Genomic DNA, 19274 nt, shown 5'->3' with positions numbered 1-19274 from the left:
ATTTTGGACCTTTGTCCTATGTAGTTCTCCAGATAGCATTGTTGATATAACAACAGTAGATGCTAACAGTAGCAATATCAGTCAGTTTTTGAGTGGACTAAAAAGCATACATGTGCTTAAATTGTTACTTGCATATTTTGTATGCGTATCTTTCTAGTTTCCTGAATTGCATAGCAGTACAGGGCTGCTTTCCACCTATGAATATGAAGTCGGCCTTTTAGTCCTGCCCCTCCATTCTGTTTCCTCCCTCTCCTAATTGGCTTCAACTTTTTTTTTAATGGTTTATGGGAGAATTCTAGAAACCAACTCAGTATTACGCTTTGTCCTGCCTTTGCTTAAACATCCTTCGTTTTATAATATAAGCAGTTATGTGTATGAATATAGATATATTTGTATGTAGCATTCTATATACACTCTTCTCCATCTTACTTTTTTTTTACCTGGCAACATATGTAGCGATAAAACCATAGTAATATGTAGAGACATTTCTCTTTGCTTTTTACAGCTGCATATTTATATGGATGTTTCTTCATTTGTTCAACCAGTCCTTCATCAGTAGGCAATTGGATTGATTCCATCCTCTTTCTTATTACAAATAGTCTTGTAGTGAATAGCCTTGTGCACACATTGTTTCCTACTTTTTCCCTCTGTGGTATAGATTCCTAGGAGTCATATTGCTAGGTCAAAGGGTAAAGGCGTATGTAATTTTAGTAGAAGTTGCCAGATTGCCCAATACCACATGTGAGACTTTCTCCACAGCCTTACTGTCAGACTATGTAGACAAGCTTTTGGATTTTTATAAATCCGACAGGTGGGAAATTGTATGTCGGTGACAGCTTATTTTGTTTATTTTCCCTTGTCATAGCAAGGTTCAGCATTTTTTTCACAGGGTTAAGAACCAATTGTATTTCTGTTTCTGTGAATGGCCTGAACGGGTGTTGGTCCTTTTTCATTGTGGCTGACCAGACTGAAGGTGATCTGCAGTGATTTCCTGCCATCTTCTGCCCTCACTTTGTGTAATTAATTCTCCGTGAGTGAGAGTGGGACCTAGGCCTTGCTTTTAACCAACAGCATATGGCAAAGATGATAGAATGTCAGTTTCTTGATTAGCTTAGTTTATATAGCAAAGATATGGGATGTCACTCTTATGACTATATTATATAAGACCCCGTCTTGGGGCACCTGGGTGGCTCAGTTGGTTGAGCATCTGACTCGATTTCAGCTCAGGTCATGATCTCAAGGTTGTGGGATTGAGCCCTGCATTGGGCTTCGTGCTTAGTGCAGTCTGCTTGAGGTTCTTGCTCTCCCTCTTCCTTTGCCTTCCCAAGGTCGTGTGTGCGCATGCACACATGTTCTCATTAAATAAATAAATAAATAAATAAATAAATAAATAAATAAATAAATAACTTGGGGAAAAAAAGGAAAAAAGACTCCATCTTCAGCAGACTGGAGGAGACTCCTCATTGTCAGTTTGGTGAAGTTAGGGACTGTGGTGATGCCCACCTGGCAAGGAACTGGCAGTAACTGCTTGGGTCTGAGGGTGGCCTCCAACTGACAAGGCCCCTTTGTCATAGATCCACAAGGAAAGGAATTCTACCAACAACTTGATGAGTTTGGGAGCAGTTTTTCGGAAATCAAGCCTCCAGGTGAGAATGGAGTTTGGCTGACAATTAACTTGAAGATTTGCCGGACCCTAAGTAGAGGATCCGGTTAAGCTGTGCTCCGATGCTTGCTGTTTAGAAATTGTGAAATAGGGGCGCCTGGGTGGCTCAGTCGTTAAGCATCTGTCTTCGGCTTAGGGTGTGGTCCCAGGGTCCTGGGATCAAGCCCTGCATCGGGCTCCCTGCTCCACTGGGAGCCTGCTTCTTCTTCTGCCACTACCCCTGCTTGTGTTCCCTCTTTCGCTGGCTCTCTGTCAAATAAATAAATAAAATCTTTAAAAAAAATTGTGAGATAATAAATATGTGCTGTTTTTGTGGTAATTTGTTATATAGCACTAGATATCTAATACTGAGATAATACCTTTTTTTTTTAAAGGTGCATGTATTTTTTTCTTTTTTCTCATTTGCCATTTTATTTTTCTTCTAGTGTCTTTTGCTACCCTCAGTTTTTTTTGTTCTTGTATAACCTAGCTTATCTATCTTTTCCAGGATTGTTTCTGGATTTTCAGTTATAGCTAGAAAAGTTTTGCCTACTTCCAGATAATAGAGGAATTTACTTTTGTTTTCTTCTGTTACTTGTATGGTGTCATCTTCCATATTTTTTAAAGTTTTTTATTTTAATTCCAGTATAGTTAACATATAGTGTTATATTAGTTTTCAGTGTACAGTATAGTAATTCAGCAATTCTGTACATTATTCACTGCTCATCATAAGTGCACTTCCTAATACCCATCACCTATTTCACCCATCCCCCACCCACCGCCCCTCTGGCAACCATCAGTGTGTTCTCTATTGTTAAGAGTCTTTCTTCAAGGGAAGAAGAAAGGGGGGAGTAAACAGAAGGGGGAATGAACCATGAGAGACTATGGACTCTGGGAAACAAACTGAGGGCGTCAGAGGGGAGGGGGGTGGGGGAATGGAATAGGCTGGTGATGGGTATTAAGGAGGGCACATATTGCAGGTGCACTAGGTGTTACACGCAAGTAATGAATCATGGAACTTTACATCAAAAACTAGGGGTGTACTGTATGGTGACTAACATAATATAATAAAAAATATTAATAAAGTCTGTTTCTTCAAGGAATTGATCCCATTTACAATTGCACCAAAAACCGTAAGATAACTAGGAATAAACCTAGCCAAAGAGGTAAAGGATCTATACTCTGAAAACTATAGAACATTTAGGAAAGAAATTGAGGAAGACATAAAGAAATGGAAAAACACTCCATGCTCATGGACTGGAAGAACAAATATTGGGACAAGAACAAATATGCTACCCAAAGCAATCTACACATCCAATGGAATCCCTATCAAAATACCATCAGCATTTTTCACAGAGCTGGAACAAACAATCTAAAATTTGTATGGAACCAGAAAAGACCCCGAATAGCCAAAGGAATGTTGAAAAAGAAAACCAAAGCTGGTGGCATCACAATTCCAGACTTGAAGCTGTGATCATTAAGACAGTATTGACACAAAAACAGACACATAGATCAATGGAACAGACTAGAGAACTCAGAAACGGACCCTCAACTCTACGGTCAACTAATCTTTGACAAAGCAGGAAAGAATATCCAGTGGAAAAAAGACAGTCTCTTCAACAAGTGGTGTTGGGAAAATTGGACAGCCACATGCAGAAGAATGATACTGGACCACTATCTTACACCACAAACAAAAATAGACTCAAAATGGATGAAAGACTTAAATGTGAGACAGGAATCCATCAGAATCCTAGAGGAGAACACAGGCAGCAACCTCTCCCACCTTGGCTGCAGCAACTTCTTGCTAGACACGTCTCCAAAGGCAAGGGAAATAAAAGCAAGAATGAGCTACTGGGACTTCATCAAGATAAAAAGCTTCTGCACAGCAAAAGAAATGGTCAAAAAACTAAAAGCAACCTAGAAATGGGAGAATATATTTGCAAATGTCTTACCAGATAAAGGGCTAGTATCCAAAATCTATAAAGAACTTATCAAACTGAACGCCCAAAAAAGCAAAAAATGTAGTCAAGAAATGGGTAGAAAACATGAACAGACATTTCTCCAAAGAGGACATACAGATGGCCAACAGAAACTTGAAAAAGTGTTCAGCATCACTTGGCCTCAAGGAAATACAAATCAGAACCATAATGAGAAACCATCTCACACCAGTCAGAATGGCTAAAATTAACAACTCAGGAAACAACAGATGGTGGTGAACATGTGGAGAAAGGGGAACCTTCTTACACTGTTGGTGGGAATGCAGACTGATGGAGCCACTCAAAACAGTATGGTGGTTCCTCAAAAAGTTAAAAATAGAACTATCCTATGACCCAGCAAGTGCACTACTAGGTGTTTATCCAAAGGATGCAAACATAGTGATTCAAAGGGGGCACATGCACCCCACTGTTTATAGCAGCAATGTCCACAATAGCCAAAATATGGAAAGAGCCCAGATGTTCATAGGCAGGTGAATGGATAAAGAAGAGTGTTACATACAGACCGTGGAATATTACTCAGCCATCAAAAAAATGAAATCTTGCCATTTGCAGTGATGTGAATGGAACTAGAGGGTATTGTGCTAAGCAAAAGAAGCCAGAGAAAGATACCATATGATTTCACTCATGGGGAATTTAAGAAACAAAACAGATGAACATAGGGGAAGGGAGAGAAAAACAAGACGAAATCAGAGAGGGAGACAAACCATAAGACTCTTAACTATAGGAAACAAACAGGGTTGCTGGAGGGGTTAGGGGGATGTAGTAATTGGGTGATGGGCATCATGGAGGGCTCTTGAAGTGATGAGTGCTGGGTGTTATATGTAACACCTGGTTGTCTCTGGATGGCCTGGATGTCTCTGGAGAAGTGTCTGTTCATATCTTCTGCCCATTTTTTAATTGGATTATTTGGGTTTTTTTGGGTGTTGAGTTGTATCAATTCTTTATATATTTTAGATTCTAACCCTTTATTGGATATGTCATTTGCAAATAGCCTTTCCCATTCTGAAGGTCATTTTTTAGTTTTGTTGACTGTTTCCTTCACTGTGCACAAGCTTTTTATTTTGATGTGGTCCCAATAGTTTATTTTTTCATCTGTATTTAAATATCAAATTCATATCAGATATGTCTAGGTGAATGGTGTGAGGAGTGGACCCTACTGTATCCTTCAACGTGTGGTGCTAAACAGTTGTCCCAAAACCAGTTAGCAAAAAGTCATTCATTTCTTCACTGGCATGTGATATTATCTATAATCATTTATACTAAATTTCTAAATGTAATTGGGTCCGTTTCTCAGTTTCTCATCCTGCCTCATTGGTTTTTAGTCTGTGCATGTGTCTCGCTGTGCTGGTTAGGTAGAAAAACCCTGGAGTTTATTATCCAGTAGGGCTCAGCCCTGCTTGTACTTGTTTTTCAGGTTTTGCCTGCCTATTCCCTGCTTGTTCATTCTTTCCCAAAAGAACTATATAATCAACTTGTTTAGCTCCAGAAAAAAAAATCTGTTAGTATTTTTGATATGATTATGTAACATATAAGTTATCTTAAGGAGAGCTGACTTATGATTTGGGGTTTCTCTATTCAAGAGTAAGGTACATCTTTCCATGTGATTAAGTCTTCTTTTGGGGCTTTCAGGAGTGTCTTACGGTTTTCCTCATACATGTTTAAGACATTGCTTGTTAAGTTTGTGCTTAGTATTTATTCTTAAGATTTTTTTAAATTCATAAGATTGATATTCATAAACAAGATGGGTGTTTTGGGGAGGTTCAGTTTTTGTTAGATTTTGAGATCAGTGTCTACTCATTTTATAAAACAGATTCGGAAGATTTATTATTATTTATGCTCTTTAGTGGCTTAAGTAGCATTAGGATTATTAGATCTTTGAAGGACTAGTAGAATTCCCTTGTGAAAAACTCACTCTCTGCGTGGTGGTTTGCTTTTGTTGTTGCTTTGAGGAACTCTTAACGATGTTATTTCTTCTGTTTACATGTCTGTTGGGACTGGGGTTAATTTGAGTAAGTTGTATTTTCCTTAAAAGTTATTCCAGGTTTTCAAATTGATGTGCATGGAATTATATGAAGCTGTCTCTTGATTTATAAAATATGCAGTGATTGCAAATTTATCATTAAGAAATCTTAGACTGAGAATGGAAGAATTGGGACTTTTGCTGGCATACTGAATATTTTGCTTAATAATGACAGTGTCTAATGAAATTATTTAAACTGGCTAGCAGTCTTCTGCTCCTTCACCTCCTCCTTTAACAAAGGACATTTATTCCCAGGCTGTGCTCATCTCACATATTGTACTCCCAAGATTTTTACATTGCACAGAATCAAGGTCCTGAAACCTCTTCTGGAACAGAAGTACACTTTGCGTCATTTTTAATTACACAAACAAGTACTTGTTAATTTTTAATGCCGGACACTGTGCTTGGTAAACGTAATAGGTTTGAAAAGACAGACATCACCCTTGTCTTCTTGGGGGGGGGGTTGCTTATGGTATGTATAGTAATGCTTACACAATAGGCACATTGTTTATTGGGATAGCTCCAGTTTATGCATATGGAAAGGATTCCTCTATCATTAACTGTACCTCCAAGATGTGAGTGTTGGCATCTCATTTTCCAACCGCCACATTCATTCTTTCCTTGTTACTCTTTCTGCCAGGAATTACTCAGCCACAGTGAGCCACTCCAGCCACCTCAAGTCCATTGGCCCCGCACCGATTTTCATCCTGCCTCTCATTCTTCCACATCCTCACATTTCTCCTTGCCTGGCTTACATCTGTGGCCTGTCATTCTAATCAGCTCATTGCATGTACTTCTCCCCAGACTGCTGCTTCTCCCTTGGTGAAACCCTGACCCTCTGCTTACAAGGCACCTGTCCCTCAGCAGCTACCAGACCGTGACTGCCTGGTCTCACTGGAAATTCCTGTACACAGCTGGTTAGCCTTTTATTCATTTAACTTTTGAAAAATGTATTACGTTGACATCTAACTGCTGAAGTTTTGGCTTTATCAACTGCTGAAGTTTATGATTGAAAGAATTTGTTCACTAGTTGTTTTGTATTAACTAACCTTAAATTAAATGTTTGCTTCGACCCTCCTTTTAAAGGCTTTCAGCCTTGGATACTGAAGCCATGGGTAATTGCCTATAGAAGGAATAGCAAACAGCACAAAGCAGAAAAACTTTATTGTTCTTTGTTAGCATAGATTAGATTAAAATATCATCATTTGGTTTTTGTTTGCATGTTTTAACTTCTTAAGTAGTTAAGAGCCTGTTATTTTTTAAATAACAGGTATCTAATTGCTGTGTTCTTTATTCATATTTGTTAATAATTTCTTGACCTGTCTAAAAACTGATAGTGTCTTTGTTTCTGAAGACTATTATGGCTAATAATATAAAATAAATGATCTGATTTTATAAATTCCTCTCATTTTTATAGATTCCGTAATTTAGTATAAGGATTGACTATGTAAAAAATGTTCTCTAAAGAATTATAATATAGCTTGAGGAAAATAATATCTGCCTGATAGAATTGTTGAGAGTTAAATCATTTTACAGTTCAGGAAGCAAGGACTCTTGATGTTTGGGCTTTTGTGGTTAGGATTGGGAGGGGTATTCCGGGAAAAATCTGGGCAGAGTTGGTCAGATCCTATGGGTGAGGTCTTGAGAAAACTTTTTCATTTCGCCCATAGGTCCTGGCAGCCAAGAGGGAACCTAAGAGCATGCAGTGGACAAAATGGAAAGTAGTCTCCTGTTTTTATCAAAAAGACCTTTATTTAATTTGTGGTATTGGTCAATGAGAGCCTATTGTTTTTTGTACCTTTTCTAATATTTACTATGACTGTTGTTCTGTTTAGTTTCATATTATTGAAATAAGGTAGTCATGATCTTTTTGTATAGAATAAGGTACTGCTTGGCTCCAGTGTGACAGGAATACATTCGCTTATAAATACCCAACATTTTTCGAACGTATTGATAACTGTATTACAGTAATTGATTCATTAACTGCCATGAATATTTATTAAATGTTTGCTACATTCCAGGCATTGTTGTAAACTCAGGATACTACAGGAAATGAACAAAAGCTCTTGCTCTAATGAAGCTTACATTCAAGTAGGGGGGATGGACAAGAAATAATACGTAATTATGTAGTATGTAGGAAGGTGGAAGTTGCACAGAGCAGGGAAGATCAGAAGTGCTAGTGTTTGGTGGTTGAGTTGTAGTTTTAAATATGGTAATATGGTAGTGTAGAAACTTACTGAGATGGTGCTATTTGAGCAAAGATTCAACAGAGGTGAAGTTAGCTGGGATGAAAAGTATTCTAGGCACAGGGAAGAACTGATGCATAATCCCTCAGTGGGAGTATGATTGACACATTTGGTGACCCATAAAGAGACCCATGTCTAGAATGAAATGAATGAGGAGGGAAGTAACGGAAAATATGATCAGAGAGGTAATTCCAGATTAGGTAGGGACTTGTGAGTCATTGTAAGAAACAGGTGGTCATGTATAATATTCCTATTATATATTAAATTTAGACCTAATGAGAAGGAGGAAAATTAACGTTGAATTTGTGTTGTATCCTTTCATTATATAGATACCGTTCAACAGCTTTTATGTACCATTCATTGTGCTAAGTGAGGGAATACAGTGAACAAATGAAACAAAAGCTAGCCACAGTGTTTGTGGGGGTTCTCTTGATCCAGTGCAAATCACCGTGTTTTGTGTGTTAATCATTGTACTTGATACTTTACATAGCTTATATAATTCTGAGTATTTCACTTAATTCTAAGTATCCAGCAAGATAGACAGTATTATTAACTTGGAATACAGTTGATGAAAGTGAGGCTAAGAAAATTTGGTAATTTGTCTAAAGTTGCATAGCCATTATGTGATAGAATGGGATTAGAACTTAATCTTGTCTTTTCATTATACCATTGGTTCCCACATCTGGCTGTGCATCTGAGTTCCCTAAGAAGCTTATTATCAAAGCTATAGATTCCTTAACCTTATCTCTACTCTCAGTTATAAATTTAAACTGTAACTGTTGAATTAGGCATTAGGGCAGGTTTAATCTTTGATTGGAAAGTAGAACTGTTTTCTTCAGGTTGCTTATTTTTAATAACAGATTTTAATTTAAGATCCTTGGGTTGAAAGAGTCCTCTAATTTTACAGTGGAAATCCAGACTTTAGATAGACTGTCATGATACATGGGGTACTTGTATTTTCTTAATGAAAAGCCAGAATCTGAAAAAAAATTACCACACCGAAAGCAATCCAGAGCAAAGGTAAAATAACCATTAACACGGACAAATGAAGAAGGCATTTGCTGTCATCGGTTTTCCAAGCACTAACAAATTGGCCTGTGGTTTTAATTGTTGAATCCTTTTTTTTTTTTTTAAATTCAGCACTATCCATATATCTTATTTTATGTGAGTCTTTGTTAAGGGTATGCCTAGGGGTCCTAAATAAATAGCTGAGAAGTTCTGCTTGGTTGTGTGGAAAACAGTGACGGTGAACTTGGTGGATGATTTACAAGTGTCCCGAAGGGTCTAACACAGCTGTGCTTCTCTTTCAGGAGATTGAAGATGGCCCTTCAGCTATGCTAGGTCTATAATGGGAAGTGTCACAGTTCGATATTTCTGTTATGGATGCCTTTTCACATCTGCGACCTGGACGGTTTTGCTTTTTATTTATTTCAACTTCAGTGAAGTGACTCAGCCGCTTAAGAATGTGCCCATCAAGGGGTCTGGGCCCCATGGACCATTTCCCAAAAAATTTTATCCCCGTTTCACTCGAGGGCCAAGTCGAGTGTTAGAGTCACAGTTCAAAGTAAACAGAATTGATGATACGATAGGTAATCACGTTGAAGATCCAGAAAAAGGCAACATGAAATTCTCCTCTGAATTGGGTAAGTGTATTGGACTTCTGGTAGCATTTCAGAGTATTTAATCATTGGAAGTTTAAGTTCATTTATTCTTTAAATCACGTGTTGCTCAGGGGATTAGAAGTGGGTCATTTTCCCCCTCCAGTTTATTTTGTTAATGAACTAGCTGAGATTCTAGGATTTTGCAGATTCAGTGGGGAGTTGTTATATTCTAGTTTATCCATTTCTGACTTCAATATTTTATGAGGACTTGGGAGAAAGTAATAAGGTCCAGAATAGAAAAAGAAAGAGAGAGAGAAAGGAAGGAAGGAAGCAAGGAAGGAAAGAAGGAAGGAAAAGGAAAGAAAAGAAAAGAAAAAAGAAAGAAAGAAAATGGAACTTATGGGGGAAGATTTTAATTGTTAGCATTATTTAATAAGGGAAAGAAGTGGTCAAAAGCTAACTTGACTATATATAACATATTCTGAAAGGCAGAGTTAATTAAAACAGAACATACACTATTAAGTTTAGAGATAAGCTGAAATTATATCTAATATTTCTACTTATAAGAATTGTTAAGATGCTAGCGTATATTAAATATAGGAGTTCATAAAATTTTAGTATAAAAGGGAAACTTTTCTTCAAAAAATTACATTCTCAATTTGGAAGCAAGAATCTATATATTTTTTGTGTACTGTAATTTTAGAATCCTGGTTTTACCAAATGTTATTTTAAGGGATAAATGAGCCATTTTGGTTATCCTTAAAACTTAAAAAAGAAATATCTTTAATCTTGTCCTAGAAATCTCAAATTATAAGTAATTTAGTAAAAGTAAGAGATTTTTAGAGATTGAAAGATCCATAAAATATAAAGGAAATGTTAATAGTTTCAAAGAAATAAAATCAGTTTCTAGGAGTTAATGATTTTCTAATACACGGAGTTGAAAATTATATGAGGAAATGGAAACTAATACCTCAATTTTCATAATAATCTTAGACTGCTATTTAGATGCTTTAAAAACATTAATAGGAGGATTTCTAGCTTTATTTAATCTTACTTTGGTAAAAAAACTTGTATAAAGAAGTAACGTTGGGCTTACTGTTTTTAATGGACCTTGTATTTGCCTTTGAAAGTAAAGAGATAATTGTAGATATTCTAAGTGTGCAAACTCGCTGAAAAACTAAATGCTTTTTAACAGACACACAAAAAACCTGTTGTAGCTAATGAATTCAGCTAAGTTGCAGGGCACAAGATCAACACACAAAAACCAATTGTATTTCTGTACGTTAGCAACAAACAGTCTCAAAATAAAGCTAAGGGAACAGTTCCATTTACAATAGTATCAAATGGAATAAAATACTTAATAAATTTAACCAAGGAGGTATGAGATTTGTACACTGGAAACTACAAAACTGCTGAAAGAAAGAAAAGTAGACCTAAGTAAATGGAAAGACATGTTAGGTTCATGGATTGGAATACTAAATACTGTTAGGGTACTAGTACTACCCAAAGCGATCCATAAATTCAGGGCAAACCTTATCAAAATACCAATGGCCTTTGTTGAAAAGATGGAAGGGCTGATTCTAAAATTAATGTGGAATTGCAAGGGGCTCTGCATAACCAAAACAATCTAGGAAAAGTACGGAGGTGAAAGGCTCACGCTTCCCAATTTCAAAACTCTCTACAAAGCTGCAGTAATCAAAAGAGTGTGATATATTGGCCTAAGGACAGACATATAGATCGGTGGGTAGAAACAAACCTGTGACATTTCTGGCCACTTAATTTTTCAAAAATATGGCAAGACTATTTAATGGGGGAAAAATAGTCTCTTCAACAAATGCTGTTGGGACAAACAGATATCCACATACAGAGGAGTGAAGTTGAACCCTTACATGTAAAAATTAACTCAAAATGAATTGAGGACCTAAATATAAGAGCTAAAACCATAAAACCCTTAAAAATCCTAGAGATAAATCTTCTTGACCTCGGGTTTGGTAGTGATTTCTTACATGACACCAAAAGTACAAGTAACAGAACAAAAATAAATTGGACTTCATTAAAATTAAAAACTTCTGTACATCAAAGAAGACAGGAAAGTGAAAAAAGACAACCCACAGAATGGGAGAAAATGTTTGCACATCCTGTTTCTAACAGGGGTCTGTTATCCAGAATATATAAAGAACTACAGTTCAACAATAAAAAGACAAATAGCCCAATTTAAAAATGGGCGAAGAATCTGATAGACATTTCTCCAGAGACGAACAAGCACATAAGATGTACAGCATAGTTACTACGGAATTGCAAATCAGAACCACGGTGAGATACCATTTTACACTTGCTAGGATGATTACAATTTTTTAAAAAGGAAAAGAACAGGTGTTGGCCAGGATACAGAGAAACTGGAACCTTCATTCATTGCTGGTTCCTCAGTAAGTTAGAGTTACCATATGATCCAGCAATTCCACTCCTGGGTATATACCCAAAAGAATTGCAGACAGATGTTCAAACAAAAATTTGTATACAAGTGTTCATAGCAGCACTATTCTCAGTGAACAAGGTGGAGAGAACCCAAAGGTCCATCAGTTGATGAAAGGATGAGCAAAATGTCTTTCCATACAGGGATTTATTCAGGCAAAGAAAGGAATGAAGTTCCAGCACATGCTGTAACAAGGAGGAACCTTGAAAATGTTATGATATGTGAAAGAAGCAGGACAAAAGGTCAAATACTGTGTGATTTCATTCATTTCTAGACATTTCAGTGTCTGGAGTAGGCAGATGCGTGGAGACTAGAAGCAGATTAGTGACTAAGGGGGCTGGGGAGGGGGTAGCGGGGTTGTTTTAATGGGTATGGAGTTTCATTTGGGGGGTGTGAGTAGCTGCAACTGGATATGCTGGCTGTGCCACGTTATAAATGTGCTCAGTGTCACTGAAGGTAAACTGTATGTTATGTACCTTTACCACAATGAAAAAATGAAAAACCTACTCAACTTCTGTAAAGAATACGTGATTTAGAAGGAATTAATATAAATCAATATAGTGATAGTTAAAAGTATGGTGATTGTCGAATAGGACATTATCATTAAACAGGGGGAAGAACTTGTACATTTTAGAAGGATTATCAACAATACATTTAAAATTAAAAATAGATTTTCTAATTTAATCTGCAGTCAATTATAAAAGAACTTGAACTAGCTCCTCTGAGGCGTGGCTGAATACCGTGTTCTTTTTATCCATAGTTTACACAGCCAGACACCATGTGAATGCCTATGATGGTGTGGGGAGTTCTTCCATAGCTTATCGTTTTCTAAAGTGGATACAAATAAATGAACTAATACTAAGCTTGCAGGAGCTTCCCAGTACTAGTTTAACTGAATCATTGTGCTATTTGATACCTTGCGTATATTGCTTTCAAATGTAGTAGTAAAGTTGCTGTGGTCATAACTGAAAAAAAATTTTAAGTTAAAAAACATAGCTCCTCTGGCATGCTAGTAAATTGGCTGTGATTTTATATGAGCAGGGGAAGGACAAAAGTAAGCTAAAGTGATTTTTTCCCCCCAGTTTTATTGAGATAAAGTTGACATATATAACATTGTATTAGTTTAAGGTATATAACATAATGACTCCATATAAGTATATATTGTGAAATGATTACTACAATAAGTTAAAATTGATCACATCACATAGTTAAAAATGTTTTTTTCTCGTGATGAGAACTTCTAAGATTACTCTTAGCCACTTTCAAATAATACAATGCAGTGTGACTACCCACTGTCACCATGCTGTACCTTACATCCCCAGAACTTCTGTACCTTGTAACCAGACTTCACCCAGTCTGCACCTCTCCCCACCCCGCCTCTGGCAACCACGTCTGTTCTCTATCTCTAGGAGTTCTTTTTTTAGATTCCACATATAAGTGAGACCATACAGTGTTACAGTATTTGTCTTTCTCTATCTCACATAGCATAATGCCCTCAGGGTCCATCCATGTTGTCACAATGGCAGGATTTCCCTTCTTTCATGGCTGAATAATATTTCTGTGTGTGTACTACACTTTATCCATTCACCTATCAGTGGACACGAAGTGATCTTTTAATATGGAATAATTTTTCATCAAGAGATATAGATTAGAAAATAATCCTTTCAGTATCCAGTATAAGCTAGTCCTTTGATTTATTGAATCAAGGAGTATTTATTGAGAATCTAGTTTGTGCAAGGCACTGTCCTAGGTGCTGGGTATCAGGCAGTTTTTATTTTAGGTTTTGAACATGATCAAAGTCTCTGTTCTCATGGAGTTTGCATCCTCTTATAAAATGTTAATAGACCATCATTCTTTTGTATTTAAAAAAGGATGTACTCCACACCAAAAAACCCAAATAATGTAATTTTAAAAAGGACAGAAGATATGAACAGACATTTCTCCAAAGAAGACATCCAGATGGCCCACAGACTCACGAATAGATGCTCAGCATCACTCATCATCAGGCAAATGCAAATCAAAACCACAATGAGCTGTCACCTCACACCTGTCAGCCTAACATCAAAAACACAAGAAACAATTGTTGGTGAGGATGTGGAGAAAAAGGAACCCTCATGCACTGGTTCAGCCAGTGTGGGAAACAGTATGGAAGTTCCTCAAAAAATTAAAAGTAGAATTACCATATGATCCAGTAATTCCACTTCTTGGTGTATACCCAAAGAATACAAAAACACTACACTGAAAGGATACATGTTACCCATATGTTTATTGAAGCATTATTATAATAGCCGAATTATAGAAGCAACCCAAGTGTTCATTGATAGACAAATGGATAAAGATGATGTGCTGTGTATACACACAATGGAATATTACTCAGCCTTAAAAAAGAAAATCTTGCCATTTGCAACAACATGGATGGATCTAGAGGGTATAAGTGAAATAAGTCAGAGAAAGACAAATATCATATGATTTCACTTGTGTGAAATTTAAGAAACAGAAAAGAGACAAACCAAGAAACAGACTCTTAATGAGAACAAACTGGTGGTTGTCACAGGAGGTGGGTGGGGATGGGTGAAATCGGTGAAGGGGATTAAGAATACATTTATTATGATGAGCACTGAGTAAGGTATATTGTACACAAACTAATACAACACTGTATGTTAACTGTATTAGAATTTCCTTTTAAAAGTCTGTATTACAATCTAAAACCATGAAAAGTTAACTAGTAACAGTTAAAATGTCAGCACAATTCTGTCGGTTATTGACAAGGACTGAAAGTAATCCTCAGGTGGTTGAGAGTCACTGTTCAGGGGTATCTTAATACATGGAAAACACTGTATAATAGAAGCAGAACAGGGAATTCTGTTTTCATTATTATACAGCCAGTAAGAAGAGAATATGCAAGGACACTAAATACTGCTTTAAAATGAAGTTTCTAGAATTGTAATAAAAATATTCGTCTAAAAAAAAAAAAGATGTACTCCAGCTTTAAAAGCTCATAGAAAAAGCATATTAAGAGGTAGTGTTTCCCAAAGTGGATCTGGGGACTCTAGTCACCTGTGGTCAAATAAATTGTGGAAGCAATGCGTTCTGTATGCCATCCCCTCACACCTGGGTATCTGTAAAACAGTCAACATTATTAAAGGATCAGGATTGTCCTTCCATTCCAAATAAAACAAAACCTATTCAACTTTCAAAATCCATTGTTTCCCTAATTGTTTGACCATGAAATCCTTTTTTTCTTTTTAACATCTGTTAATGTCCTGTGGAATTAGATTTCTGTGACCAGACTTTGGGAAATGCTGGGACAAGGGAGTCATTCTATGAGCAGAGGTTAAAGGTTTGATATGGGAAAGAGAGCGAAAAGAGACATTATCCTTCTTATCCTTCTATGTCAAGGTAAGGTTTCTGAATGTTAGAGCAAGAATGTTAAATTGTAGTGATTTTGATGGGATCTCTGATGGAATTTCTTGGCTTTCCTGACTATAAAGCTGATTAAAGTCTGAAATCAGAGACGTTTTATAGGAAGGCTTATCAATAATCTCATTTTTAGGGGAAGGGCACCTATAAAAACTTGCCTGTCATTGGGACCTGTTGTCCATATGGGTTCTATAATCTATGGCTTTTATGGAAAAATCATCATTAAAGTCCTTTTTTTTCTTGGTCATATGTAAGTTTTTCTCTTGAAAATATTCTTAAGATTATGCCTAGTGAGCAGGTATCATTTATGGTGAAGGTATACCTGCTTTTTGAGCTAGACTGACAAAAATTTGACTCTAACTTCAATTTACTTTTTTGAAAATGGAGACAAGCTAGATTTGAGAAACATGGCTATTTGATTGTAAGAGGTTAAAGTCAAGATTTTTCTTAGGATCATAATATAACAGTAACTGTAGCAATCCTTTCCAGATTCAACATACTGACTGTAACTTCAATCTTTTGCAGGTATGATTTTTAATGAACGTGATCAGGAATTGAGAGACTTGGGCTATCAGAAACATGCCTTCAACATGCTTATCAGTAACCGCTTGGGCTACCACAGGGATGTGCCGGACACAAGGAATGCTGCGTACGTTTCTCCTTAGTTCATGCTGCTGTGTTTTAATGACAGTGCTTTTAGTGGCATTATAGTAAGTCATGAGGATGGTGTTAATAAGTTGCGTTTAGGCTTCATTATTCAGGACACTAGAAAACTTAAGACAGAATTCCACTCCTCTGACACTGGAAGCTTGAGATTGCACTAACAAAGTTCTAGAGCTTACTCTGTCTCTTTTGAAATTTAAAATCATAGGGAAAAGGCAAGCGGTATTAACTGCATTTAACTAGGTAAACTTCTGAGCATAAATTTGTTTTAAATGTTGATTTGTGGCAAAGGAATTAAAAATCAGTGGAAGAATATTACTCATTTCACTTTTCTGTCTTCATCATTTTTGTTGTTTCAAAGGCTTTTCATTCATATGATTGGTCACTCAGTCATTCGACAGACTTTTTGAGCAGCTTTGCTTTCTAGACACCGTATTAGGTCTTGGAAATAAGTAGAGTGAGACATAGTCCCTAGGATCAGGGGGTTTAGGCTCTAGCTGGGGAGATTGATAAGGGAACGGGTAATTGCAGTAGTACAAGAATGAGGGCTGTGGTAGGAACTGGTCACGTGGGGACCCCGAAACCAGGGTGATAAGGGAAGGCCTCCCATGCATGGGGAACAGATGGAGGCATTACTCTACTTGGAAAGGCACTGAAACCATTCACTACAGCCATAGTCGAGGAACGCCAGGAGACTGGAGTTAGCCAGGGCCCAGATGTTGGAACACTTTGTATGCCATGCAAAAGAACACCAAATGCTGGATTTTATTCTTTAAGTTAGTGATTTTTATTATTTTATAATAATAAAATAACATTTATATTATTAAATATAACATACATAAAATATAAAATATAAAATATATTATATTATAAAATATATAAAATATAAATATAAAATATATATTATACTTATATATTATATAATATATATTATACTTACATATTACATATTATATAATATATATTTATAAATATAAAATGTATTATAAAATATAAATTTTATAAAATATAAAATATAAAATATATTTTAAAAATATAAAAATATTTAATAATTTATATATAATTTATAATAATGTATAAATATAAAATTTATATTTTTTTATTGTTGCTTGAAGCCTCCTAACCCTTATCACATAGTTGCTCAGTAGAAGCTCTTCCATGATCTTGTTATGTCCTAGTTTAGTCAAATCTTTTTCTGTTGGGCAAGAAATAAAATTTTCAAATATAAAGTTTTATATTTCTGTTACTTCCTTTTGAATGTTCATTGTGAAGAAGCTAAACATTAGCTTATGAATACTGCATTAAAAACTTCTGGTGATTTCATACAAATAACACATTTTTATGTAACCTCTGTACCAAAGAGAGAAAAAAAATCATTTTTTAAATGTTAATCTAAAAATAAGCAGAGTAGCAGGTATTGGAGAGAGAAGTTATTAACAAACTGTAAAACTCTTGAGTATGACACCACAGTGTATTCTTAAATGCTTTTTAAGAAACTTTTGTTACAATGTCGGAAAGAGGCTGAGCAGGAGGCAGTTAATGTTTAGTGAACAATGACCTAAGACATTTGAGCCTTTTAAGATGTCACGTTTTCTTACGTGTGTCTTTACAGATGTAAAGACAAGTCTTACCCTGTGGACCTGCCAGTCGCTAGTGTTGTTATCTGTTTCTACAATGAAGCCTTGTCTGCCTTGCTCCGTACTGTGCACAGCGTCCTAGACCGCACGCCAGCCCAGCTCCTTCATGAAATCATCCTTGTGGACGATGACAGTGACTTCGGTAAGGGATGTTGTAGCTGATACTGTGGGATCCGGGCTGTTGGTCGCGGTAGGATTACCATCAGCAGCATGAGCTGATAGTTCAGACGTCTGGCGGGTGTAGGACTCCGGTCCACGCAGTTGCAGTGGAGTCAGCAACAAGTATCTGCTTGTTGATGAGAGGATAATTTTGAGGAAACAGCATTAGCTTTGTGATCTTTTTACACACTGTGCTATTTAAGTTTGGCCTTTGAGGTTTTTCCCTTGGCTTAACCTTTTAAAAAAAAAATTATTTCAAAATAACTGTAGATTAGTAACAGTGGGTTACAAAGAGGTCCTGTTAGCCTTCACCTAGTTTCCCCATTGGTGTATCTGACATGATTGTAGTGCAACATCAAAACCGGGAATCTGACGTCGGTACAGTGTGTGTACAGTTCTGTGTCATTTTGTCCTGTGTGTACGTTCCCGTAATCACCACTGTGATCAGGATAAAGACGACTCCGTGACCGCAAAAATCTCCCTCGTGCTACCGTTTAATATTCACATCCGCCCCCTGACCCACGCCATCTCCAGTCCCTGAGAGCCTTAATCTCTGTGATTTTGTACCTTTAAGAATGGTTACATCACTGGAGTCCTACAGTATGTGACCTTTCGACCTTGGCTTTTTTCTTGGTGTAATGCCTCGGGCTTATATTTATCTAATGAGTCTGTTACACTGACTCTCCCCAAACAAAAGTGGATTGCATTGTGATAGCTCTTAGATGATCTCTGAATGCCAGTGTTTTATGATTCAGTATATATATTATACATTTAAAAAATTTATTATTGAAGTACAATCGACACAGTGTTAGATTTGTTTTAATTGTACAACATATTGATTCAGCAGTTCTGTGCATTACTTAGTGCTCACTACAATAAGTATAGTCCCCATCTGTCACCATACAGTGTTACTGCAGTATATTGACAATATTCCCTCTGCTGTACTTTTTCATCTCTGTGACTTACTTACATTATAACTGGAAATTTGCACTTTATATACCTTTCTTCAGTGTAGCATAGACTTCCTCAGAATGGTTTCATGTACACACAGGATGGAAGGCTCTTTATATGTGCTACTCATTTGGCTCTCAGCTAAATGAGAGATAGGTTGTATCCTCATTTTATAGAGGAGGAAATATTAAGTAATTTGCTCGAGGTCCTGTAGCTGTTAAGTGGTGGAGCTGAAATTAGACCCCTGATCCACATAGCTCTAAGCCTTCTGCTCTTTTCATTGCAGCAAGCTGCAGCAGTACATTAGTAAACTGTATGCATGATAAATTGTATGCCAGTTACAGATTTTTCATTACTCAAGAGTTTATTAGCACCTGTTATCAACAACAGAAGTGGTCTACCAGTTGAATATATAAAGCAAGGAAATGTACACTTAGCCCAGTGGGAACAAAGTGCTTAAACCTT

The 19274-nt window shown here is 36.6% G+C and overlaps 1 protein-coding gene and 1 non-coding gene across 6 annotated transcripts in view; both read left to right on the top strand.

The window, feature by feature from the left end:
- The window catches only part of GALNT11 (polypeptide N-acetylgalactosaminyltransferase 11), a 52391-nt gene that overhangs the window by 14480 nt on the left and 18637 nt on the right, over window positions 1-19274 (top strand). For 2 of the 5 annotated variants that reach the window (XM_040643777.1, XM_008688592.2), the window contains exons 2-6: window positions 6464-6576; window positions 7330-7376; window positions 9216-9548; window positions 15925-16048; window positions 17675-17841. In XM_040643777.1, coding sequence (XP_040499711.1) covers window positions 9254-9548; window positions 15925-16048; window positions 17675-17841 — 586 coding nt within the window. In that variant the 5' untranslated portion in view covers window positions 6464-6576; window positions 7330-7376; window positions 9216-9253. Of the gene's footprint in view, window positions 1-6463; window positions 6577-7329; window positions 7377-9215; window positions 9549-15254; window positions 15379-15924; window positions 16049-17674; window positions 17842-19274 lie in introns of those variants that run through there. The other 3 variants (XM_040643776.1, XM_008688591.2, XM_008688593.2) reach the window with 2 other exon arrangements.
- On the top strand, window positions 12706-12824 carry LOC121105944. Its single transcript, XR_005838683.1, has one exon. It is a non-coding gene; the product is annotated as a small nucleolar RNA SNORA15 (small nucleolar RNA).

This window comes from Ursus maritimus, unplaced genomic scaffold (assembly GCF_017311325.1).
Source record: "Ursus maritimus isolate PB19 unplaced genomic scaffold, ASM1731132v1 scaffold_3, whole genome shotgun sequence".
NCBI classification, from domain to species: domain Eukaryota; kingdom Metazoa; phylum Chordata; class Mammalia; order Carnivora; family Ursidae; genus Ursus; species Ursus maritimus.
Note: the sequence above shows the minus strand (reverse complement) of the source record. Positions and strands in the feature narration are given on the sequence as shown.